At 44.1% G+C, this 10,000-nt stretch overlaps 1 protein-coding gene and 3 long non-coding RNA genes across 4 annotated transcripts in view; 1 reads left to right on the top strand and 3 right to left on the bottom strand.

The window, feature by feature from the left end:
- LOC126982094 (histidine-rich glycoprotein-like) overlaps positions 1-2,008 on the bottom strand; it is a 2,830-nt gene extending 822 nt beyond the window's left edge. The window contains exons 1-3 of the mRNA XM_050833825.1: positions 1,815-2,008; positions 1,343-1,560; positions 1-1,041 (exon numbers count right to left, since the gene is read on the bottom strand). The exon at positions 1-1,041 is cut by the window's left edge and continues 822 nt beyond it. Of these exons, the coding sequence (XP_050689782.1) occupies positions 309-1,041; positions 1,343-1,560; positions 1,815-1,823 (960 nt within the window). The 5' untranslated portion in view covers positions 1,824-2,008 and the 3' untranslated portion in view covers positions 1-308. The remainder of the gene's footprint in view (positions 1,042-1,342; positions 1,561-1,814) is intronic.
- Positions 2,009-2,554: 546 nt separating this feature from the next.
- Positions 2,555-6,624, bottom strand: LOC126982093 (uncharacterized). Its single transcript, XR_007734539.1, has 2 exons — positions 6,452-6,624; positions 2,555-3,134 (listed from the first exon to the last, which is right to left on the bottom strand). It is a non-coding gene; the product is annotated as an uncharacterized LOC126982093 (long non-coding RNA).
- Positions 6,625-6,900: 276 nt separating this feature from the next.
- Positions 6,901-9,932, top strand: LOC126982092 (uncharacterized). The gene is made up of 2 exons (XR_007734538.1): positions 6,901-6,974; positions 9,656-9,932. It is a non-coding gene; the product is annotated as an uncharacterized LOC126982092 (long non-coding RNA).
- Positions 9,855-10,000, bottom strand: part of LOC126982091 (uncharacterized) — a 2,082-nt gene continuing 1,936 nt past the window's right edge. The window contains exon 2 of the long non-coding RNA XR_007734537.1: positions 9,855-10,000. This exon is cut by the window's right edge and continues 343 nt beyond it. This is a non-coding gene — a long non-coding RNA (uncharacterized LOC126982091).

Below are 10,000 nucleotides of genomic sequence, written 5' to 3'. Positions count from 1 at the left end.
GTATGTTATTCAGTAATGCTTGTAATGTATAGAAAAGCCATTTTTAAGGAATAAAATGATTCTGATTCTGATTCTACTACTACCAAAGGAAAAATAATAATAATAATAATAATAATAATGATAATAATATTTTTTTCATATAATTCCCAAGACATTTATTTTTAATCAAACCAATTTTTATTTCCCAAACAAAGACGAGAACAAAACACGTGTTATACAATGGAGGAGGAGGAGGAGGAGGAGGAGGAGGGTTTTATTCTTCTCTTCCTCCTCTTCCATTCATCAACATCACAATTTTTTCCTCCAAGTTAAGAAGAGTTGGAAGACTTGGAGGAACGGGAGGAGGAGGAGGAGGAAGACCCGGAGGAGGACCCGGAGGAAGACCTGTGCCTCCTCTCCTTCCCTTTCTTTCCCTTCTTCTCTTTCTTATCCTTCTTCTTATCCTTGTTCTTACTCTTCTTTCCCTTCTTATGAGTTGCCAAGGCTGTCACCCCTGCTCCTGTCACTGCTCCTACTGCTACGCCTGCTACCCCTGCTGCTATTGCGTCTCCATGGCCGTGTCCGTGTCCTTGAGGTTGTCCGTGGGGGTGCCCGTGGGGGTGCCCGTGGGGGTGTCCATGGGGGTAGGGACTTGCACCCGGATTTACCCCATACGGTTGCGGCATTTGACTATACGGTCCAGTCGGATTTGGGAGTTGCATAGCGGCGGATCCTGGCGGTGCAGCCCATCCCACGGCCCCAGGGTTGCCGTGGGGGTGGTTCGGGTCCATGGGTACGTGCACAGGGGGCGGGGATGTGGGTAAACTCCAGCCGAGAGCACCCTGGGTATCGTGAATCCGCGATGTGGTTATGTTCCCCTGGGTTCCTGGCGTCCCCTGTGCGTAGGCGTCCCCTGGGGTAAGGTCCGGGGTCTCAGGGTCACAGTGGGGTTGCTGGGGGTGCTGTAGGTCTGCTGGGGGCGGCGTGGGTGAGCTGGGTTTCGCTGGGTTGTCTGCGATGATGAGGTCTTCGAGAGAGAGAGGGACCGATGCCAAGGTAGCTCTGTGGGGGATGATAGTTATGCTTGTAGTGGTTGTAGTAGTAGTAGTAGTAGTAGTAGTAGTAGTGGTAGTAGTGGTAGTTAGGTATAAGAACTTGGAGATAGGTTTAAAATATGAGTTAGGGAAATATTGAAGTAACGCCTCGTCCTCCTCTTCATCTTCTTCCTCCTCCTCCTCCTCCTCCTACTACTACTACTACTACTACTACTACTACTACTACTACTACTACTACCCCTTTCCCATACCTCCCCATACACCCCCCCCACACACACACACACAAACAAAAACACACAAACACTCACCTATCAATCACAAGATCATCCGTATTCACAGTCTTATGACACTGAAGGCACTCAATCTCCTGTCCTGTTGGTACCTGGCCGCTGCTGCGTGCCTGGAGGCCTGGGTGGGTGGCAAGGGTGTGCTCACGTAGACAGGCGAGGCAGTGGATGTGCTTGCAAGGCGCGGACAGGGGCAGGTGTAGGGTGTCGCTGAAGGGTTTGTGACACGCTGGGCAAGACTGTTCAGGGAGAGAGAGGGAGGGAGTGAGAGAGAGAGGGAGGGAGAGAGAGGGAGGCGGGGTGAGAGAGAGAGAGAGAGGAAGGGAGAGAGAGAGAGGGATGTGAGTGACGTGTTAGAGATAGTGAGAGATAGGGGTTGAGAGAGAATGGAGGGTGTATGAGAGAGGAATGAAAAATGAGAGAGAGAGAGTTATAACCATATCACATGATCGAAACATGACTAGGAATGCATGAGAGAGAGAGAGAGACTTACCTTTGGCATGGTGACTGATGACTGATGACTGGTGGTGGTGATAAGTAGTGGTGATAAGTAGTGGTGATAAGAATAGTAGTAGTAGTAGTAGTAGTAGTAGTAGTAGTAGTAGTAGTAGTAGTAGTAGTAGTAGTAGTAGTAGTAGTAGTAGTAGTAGTAGTACCTCTCTCAACACTGTCTCTCTCTTTACTGGATGAGAGAAAACGGATACTGAAGAGCATATTATCTCTCTCTCTCTCTCTCTCTCTCTCTCTCTCTCTCTCTCTCTCTCTCTCTCTCTCTCTCTCTCTCTCTCTCTCTCTCTCATGCATTCCTTAGTCATGTTTCGATCACGTGATATGGTTTAGTAACTCTCTCTCTCTCTCTCTCTCTCTCTCTCTCTCTCTCTCTCTCTCTCTCTCTCTCTCTCTCTCTCTCTCTCTCTCTCTCTCTCTCTCTCTCTCAACAACAGCACACACACACACACACACACACACACACACACACACACACACACACACGTACTCCATAACCTTCCTTCCTTCCTTCCTTCATTCCTTCCTTCCTTCATTCATTCATTCATTCATTCCTTAATTACAGAGGAAAAAAGTAAATACTAATGATAATAATTTTGTAATCTATTTTATTGTGTTCTTGGCCGAGCGAAATTTATAACTTTCTACAGAGGAGGAGGAGGAAGAGGAGGAGGAGGAGGAGGAGGAAGTGTAGTCTGGTATCTTCTTATCCTTCCTTCTTCTTCCTCTCTCTCTCTCTCTCTCTCTCTCTCTCTCTCTCTCTCTCTCTCTCTCTCTCTCTCTCTCTCTCTCTCTCTCTCTCTCTCTCTCTCTCTCTCTCTCTCTCTCTCTCTCTCTCATCATTTTTTTTTTCCCTCCTTTTCTAGTTCTCAGTATATTAATTTTACCTTCATCTCTCTCTCTCTCTCTCTCTCTCTCTCTCTCTCTCTCTCTCTCTCTCTCTCGTGGTGATGACGGTTGTGGTTGTTATGAATATCGTTTAGCGGAGGGCAGTGTCAGTTGTTGTGTTGTTCCTAGCATTAGTGGCGGGCGGAGTTCTATTTGTGGGGAGAAGTTGGGGTTGATTGAACGTCTTGAGGAATTTCGCGGTGCTTCGTGGTAATGGAGTGTGATGGTGCTGTTTCTCATGTCGATGTTGTACGTTTTCTTCTCGTTGGTTTTTGTGTCCTCCTCCGAGACGACTATGTTCCCCATCTTGAGAAGTAGTAGTAGTAGTAGTAGTAGTAGTAGTAGTGGTAGTGGTAGTAGTAGTAGGAGTAGTTTTTGTTGTTGTTGCTTCTATTTCACTCTTTCCAGCGTCTTAAATCTGCAAAATAATAATAGTAATAATGATAATAATAATAATAATAATAATAATAATAATAATAATAATAATAATAATAATAATAATAATAATAATAATAACAATAATAATAATAACAATAATAATAATAATAATAATAACAATAACAATAATAATCATGATAATGATAATAATGATGATGATGATGATGATAATAATAATAATAATAATAATAATAATAATAATAATAATAATAATAATAATAATAATAATAAAAATTATGAGAATAATGATGATGATATTTCTAGTTACGAGTACACACTACACAGCTGTCTTCTAGACGATCTCTCTCTCTCTCTCTCTCTCTCTCTCTCTCTCTCTCTCTCTCTCTCTCTCTCTCTCTCTCTCTCTCTCTCTCTCTCTCTCTCTCTCTCTCTCTCTCTCTCTCTCTGTCTCTCTCTCTCTCTCTCTCTCTCTCTCTCTCTCTCTCTCTCTCTCTCTCTCTCTCTCTCTCTCTCTCTCTCTCTCTCTCTCACTCTCTCTCTCTCTCTCTCTCTCTCTCTCTCTCTCTCTCTCTCTCTCTCTCTCTCTCTCTCTCTCTCTCTCTCTCTCTCTCTCTCTCAACATCTACCTTTCCTTCCTGCTGGAAGTATGCCTTCATACAGCCTGTGCCTAAAAAGGGTGACCGTTCCAATCCCTCAAACTACCCCCCTATAGCTTTACTTTCCTGTCTATCTAAAACTTTTGAATCAATCCTTAACCGGAAGATTCAAAAGCACCTTTCCACTTCTAACCTTCTATCTGATCGCCAGTATGGGTTCCGCAAGGGGCGTTCTACTGGCGATCTTCTTGCTCTCTTAACTGATTCTTTGTCATGCTCTCTTAGCCGTTTCGGTGAAACTTTCTCTGTTGCGCTAGACATATCGAAAGCCTTCGATAGAGTCTGGCACAAGTCTTTGCTTTCTAAACTGCCCCCTTTCGGATTCTATCCCTCTCTTTGTTCCTTCATCTCCAGTTTCCTTTCCGGCCGTTCTATCTCTGCGGTGGTAGACGGTCACTGTTCTTCCCCTAAACCTATCAACAGTGGTGTTCCACAGGGCTCTGTCCTATCACCCACTCTCTTCCTGTTATTCATCAATGATCTTCTTTCCATAACAAACTGTCCTGTCCACTCATACGCCGACGACTCCACTCTGCATTATTCAACTTCTTTCAGTAGAAGGCCATTCCAACAGAAGTACACGACTCCAGACTCGAGGCTGCAGAACGCTTAACCTCAGACCTTGCTATCATTTCCGATTGGGGCAGAAAGAACCTTGTGTCCTTCAATGCCTCAAAAACTCAATTTCTCCACCTATCAACTCGATACAATCTTCTAAACACCTATCCCCTATTCTTCGACAACACTCAACTGTCACCTTCTTCAACATTAAATATCCTCGGTCTACCCTTAGCTCAAAATCTTAACTGGAAACTTCACATCTCCTCTCTGACTAAATCAGCTTCATAAGAACATAAGAACGCAGGAGTCTGCAAGAGGCCGGTAGGCCTGTACGAGGCAGCTCCTTTGACCCTAAGCTCCCGTGTATCTAATCCCACCTAATATCGCTGTCCATGAATTTATCTAGTCTATTTTTGAATGTGACAATTGTATTGGCACTCACCACATGACTGCTAAGCCTATTCCACTCATCCACCACCCTGTTAGTAAACCAATTTTTGCCTATGTCCCTGTTGAATCTGAATTTATCCAGTTTAAACCCATTACTTCGTGTCCTACCCGGTTCTCTTACCAACAAAACCTTATGAATGTCTCCCTTATTAAAGCCCTTCATCCATTTATAAACCTCGATCATGTCTCCACGCACCCTTCGGCTTTCTAGAGAATGCAAGTTTAACTGTTTGAGTCTTTCCTCGTATGGCAAGTTTCTCAACCCCTGAATCATCTTAGTCATCCTCCTCTGCACCGATTCTAACATTTTGATATCCATTCTATAGTAGGGTGACCAGAACTGAACCGCATAGTCAAGATGAGGTCTAACTAATGCTAAATATAGTTTGAGGAAGACTTCGGGGCTTCTGTTGCTTACGCTCCTTGAAATAAATCCCAGTACCCTATTAGCTCGATTTCTAGCTTGAATGCATTGTGCCCTTGGACGGAGATCAGAGCTCACTAAGACCCCTAAATCCCTCTCGCACCCAGACCTACTTATGAGAGTGTCATTTAAGCAGGTAGGTTTTAAGAGGTTGGGCGTTCTGTATCGTCTCCGCCAGTACTTCTCCCCCGTACAGTTGCTATCCATATACAGGGGCCTTGTCCGCCCTCGTATGGAGTATGCATCTCATGTGTGGGGGGGCTCCACTCACACAGCTCTTCTGGACAGAGTGGAGTCTAAGGCTCTTTGTCTCATCAGCTCTCCTCCTCCTACTGATAGTCTTCTACCTCTTAAATTCCGTCGCGATGTTGCCTCTCTTTCTATCTTCTATCGATATTTTCACGCTGACTGCTCTTCTGAACTTGCTAACTGCATGCCTCCCCCTCCCGCGGCCCCGCTGCACACGACTTTCTACTCATGCTCATCCCTATACTGTCCAAACCCCTTATGCAAGAGTTAACCAGCATCTTCACTCTTTCATCCCTCACGCTGGTAAACTCTGGAACAATCTTCCTTCATCTGTATTTCCTCCTGCGTACGACTTGAATTCTTTCAAGAGGAGGGTATCAGGACACCTCTCCTCCCGAAATTGACCTCTCTTTTGGCCACTCCTCTGTACGCTATTCAGGAGCAGTAAGTAGCGGGCTTTTTTTTCTTTAATATTGTTTTCTTTTGTTTTACGCCCTTGAACTGTCTCCTTTGCTGTAAAAAAAATGAGGTCTAACTAATGCTAAATATAGTTTGAGGAAGACTTCGGCGCAACTTTCGTTGCTTACGCTCCTTGAAATAAATCCCAGTACCCTATTTGCTCGATTTCTAGCTTGAATGCATTGTGCCCTTGGACGGACATCAGAGCTCACTAAGACCCCTAAATCCCTCTCGCACCCAGACCTGCTTATGAGAGTGTCATTTAAGCAATAGTTGTGAGAGGGGTTGTTCCTACCTACACTCAGGATACTGCACTTCCCTACATTGAACTCCATCTGCCATTTATCCGCCCAGTCATACCTATCTACCAAAACTCACTCGAGCACTAGAACCATACGCCTCGGTTTCTACCTCTTCTCGACATCACAATGAATGTATCACTCTTCACCAATCTTAGTTACACAATCCTACACTATAATCTCTAGGAGCATAGTTACATTTCGAAATTACACTTTAGATTCTCGAATTTGTACTCACAAATAAAATCACAACAACCGTGTGGCTGAGTGAGTGTCTGCTTGAAGCAAGAGCGAGGTTCCTTCTGACTGCTTCACAAAAGTCCAGCTCAAATATACCTCTCGGAGCCAAGTTTACTTTGGGCATCTGTTCTGGGAATCCTCCTTGCCCTACTTTTATATACTCTTCGCTGCAACTGAATATCCTGTTTGTCTCTTTTCCTCAAACATTTCTCTCTCTCTCTCTCTCTCTCTCTCTCTCTCTCTCTCTCTCTCTCTCTCTCTCTCTCTCTCTCTCTCTCTCTCTCTCTCTCTCTCTCTCTCTCTCTCTCTCTCTCTCTCTCTCTCTCTCTCTCTCTCTCTCTCTCTCTCTCTCTCTCTCTCTCTCTCTCTCTCTCTCCTTTCTTAGTAATAAAGAGGAAAATAATAACAATAATGATAATTTTGTCATATATTTATTCTTTCAAATTATTATGTGGAAATTGGACTATGTAATTATGGAGCAGGAGGAGGAGGAGGAAGAGGAGGAGGAGGAGGAGGAGGAGGTGGTGTAGTCTGGTATCTTCTTATCTTCCTCTCTTCTTCTTCTTCTTCCTTTCTTCTTTTCTTCCTCTTTTTCCTCTCCCTTCCTTCCATTCTTCATTTCTTCCTCCTTTTCCTCCTCCTTTCAATATATACTTCTAGGGAGGAGGAGGGGGGGGGTTGCTGGTTTTGCTCTTCTTCCTCTTCTCCTTCCTAATTCGCTCTTCCCAACGTCAATCTGAAAAAAAATCATCAGCTCTCCTCCTACTGATAGTCTTCTACCTCTTAAATTCCGCCGCAATGTTGCCTCTCTTTCTATCTTCTATCGATATTTTCACGCTGACTGCTCTTCTGAACTTGCTAACTGCATGCCTCCCCCCCCCCTCCCATGGCCCCGCTGCACACGACTTTCTACTCATGCTCATCCCTATACTGTCCAAACCCCTTATGCAAGAGTTAACCAGCATCTTCACTCTTTCATCCCTCACGCTGGTAAACTCTGGAACAATCTTCCTTCATCTGTATTTCCTCCTGCCTACGACTTGAACTCTTTCAAGAGGAGGGTATCAGGACACCTCTCCTCCCGAAACTGACTTATCTTTCGGCCACCTCTTTTGATTCTTTTTTGGGAGCAGCGAGTAGCGGGCTTTTTTTATTATTGTTTTCTTTTTTGTGTGCCCTTGAGCTGCCTCCTTTGTTGTAAAAAAAAAAAAAAATTACACTGACATTTATATAGTTCAAATACACATTTTATTTTTTTAGCAATTTAAAATTCAGTGGGACAATAGCACGTAATTTAATGTTTCACCCTTATACAAAGTTATTATAGAGGCTAAATTATTCAAATGGACGCCATGAGGGAAAACACTTCACTATCTACAGTACTTAGTGTTTTTTTTACAACAAAGGAGACAGCTCAAGGGCACAAAAAAGGAAACAATAATAAAAAAAATCCCGCCTCTCGCTGCTCCTAAAAAAAGAATCAAGAGAGGTGGCCGAAAGAGAGATCAATTTCGGGAGGAGAGGTGTCCTGATACCCTCCCCTTGAAAGAGTTCAAGTCGTAGGCAGGAGGAAATACATATGAAGGAAGTGATCGAAACACAAACACCATTTTTTTTTCACCAACGACTGTTGCTTAAATTGCAGGCTCACGGAGTAGAGGGTAAAGTTTTGAACTGGGTCAAGGCGTGGCTTAGCAATAGGAAGCAAAGAGTGCAAATCAATGGTAAAAGATCTGACTGGGGATGTGTTACGAGTGGGGTCCCACAAGGTTCGGTATTAGGTCCACTTTTGTTTATTATTTATATCAATGACTTAGACACAGGAATTAGTAGTGATGTTAGTAAATTTGCAGATGATACCAAGATCGGTAGAGTAATTGAGTCGGATCAGGACGCTAGTATTCTCCAAGGTGAGCTCAACAGATTATATGACTGGGCGGATAAATGGCAGATGGAGTTCAATGTAGGGAAGTGCAGTATTCTGAGTGTAGGTAGGAACAACCCCTCACATAACTATTGCTTAAATGACACTCTCATAAGTAGGTCTGGGTGCGAGAGGGATTTAGGGGTCTTAGTGAGCTCTGATCTCAGTCAAAGGGCACAATGCATTCAAGCTAGAAATCGAGCTAATAGGGTACTGGGATTTATTTCAAGGAGCGTAAGCAACAGAAGCCCCGAAGTCTTCCTCAAACTATATTTAGCATTAGTTAGACCTCATCTTGACTATGCGGTTCAGTTCTGGTCACCCTACTATAGAATGGATATCAAAATGTTAGAATCGGTGCAGAGGAGGATGACTAAGATGATTCAGGGGTTGAGAAACTTGCCATACGAGGAAAGACTCAAACAGTTAAACTTGCATTCTCTAGAAAGGCGAAGGGTGCGTGGAGACATGATCGAGGTTTATAAATGGATGAAGGGCTTTAATAAGGGAGACATTCATAAGGTTTTGTTGGTAAGAGAACCGGGTAGGACACGAAGTAACGGGTTTAAACTGGATAAATTCAGATTCAACAGGGACATAGGCAAAAATTGGTTTACTAATAGGGTGGTGGATGAGTGGAATAGGCTTAGCAGTCATGTGGTGAGTGCCAATACAATTGTCACATTCAAAAATAGACTAGATAAATTCATGGACAGCGATATTAGGTGGGGTTAGATACACGGGAGCTTAGGGTCAAAGGAGCTGCCTCGTACAGGCCTACCGGCCTCTTGCAGACTCCTGCGTTCTTATGTTTTTATGTTCTTATATGGGCTACGGCTGGGGTAGTCTTTCTTGGTGGGGCCTGATGATGGTTGAGTCCAGCCTGTTATTTAAAGGGATGACCAATACCATTTACTACTCGTCATATCAAAAAGGCTCCAAACGTTTTGACAGCACAAACTATGACTCAAGTAGCCCACCCGGCGCCCAGATTTCCTTTTCCTGTATCAGAGCCGGCTTGGTGAGTCGTAATCGAGAGACGTGAGTGTGAGTCTCTCTCTCTCTCTCTCTCTCTCTCTCTCTCTCTCTCTCTCTCTCTCTCTCTCTCTCTCTCTCTCTCTCTCTCTCTCTCCTTCCTTAGTAATAAAGAGGAAAATAATAACAATAATAATAATTTTGTCATATATTTATTCTTTCAAATTACTTATGTGGTAATTGGAGTATGTAATTATGGAGCAGGAGGAGGAGGAGGAGGAGGAGGAGGAAGAGGAGGAGGAGGTGGTGTAGTCTGGTATCTTCTTATCTTCCTCTCTTCTTCTTCTTCTTCTTCCTCTTCCTTCCTTCCATTCTTTATTTCTTCCTCCTTTTCCTCTTTCTTTCAATATACTTCTAAGGAGGAAGAGGAGGAGGAGGAAGAAGAGGAGGAGGAGGAGGAGGAGGAGGAGGAGGAGGAGGTATCTTCATTCCTTCATTCCACCTCCATCTCTCTCTCTCTCTCTCTCTCTCTCTCTCTCTCTCTCTCTCTCTCTCTCTCTCTCTCTCTCTCTCTCTCTCTCTCTCTCTCTCTCTTTAGTGGTGATGATGCTCGTGGTGGTGAGGTCCGTGATGGTGAGGTCCGTGGTG

Source organism: Eriocheir sinensis, chromosome 50 (genome assembly GCF_024679095.1).
Source record: "Eriocheir sinensis breed Jianghai 21 chromosome 50, ASM2467909v1, whole genome shotgun sequence".
Lineage (NCBI taxonomy): Eukaryota > Metazoa > Arthropoda > Malacostraca > Decapoda > Varunidae > Eriocheir > Eriocheir sinensis.
This window is presented reverse-complemented; position numbering and strand designations above follow the sequence as displayed.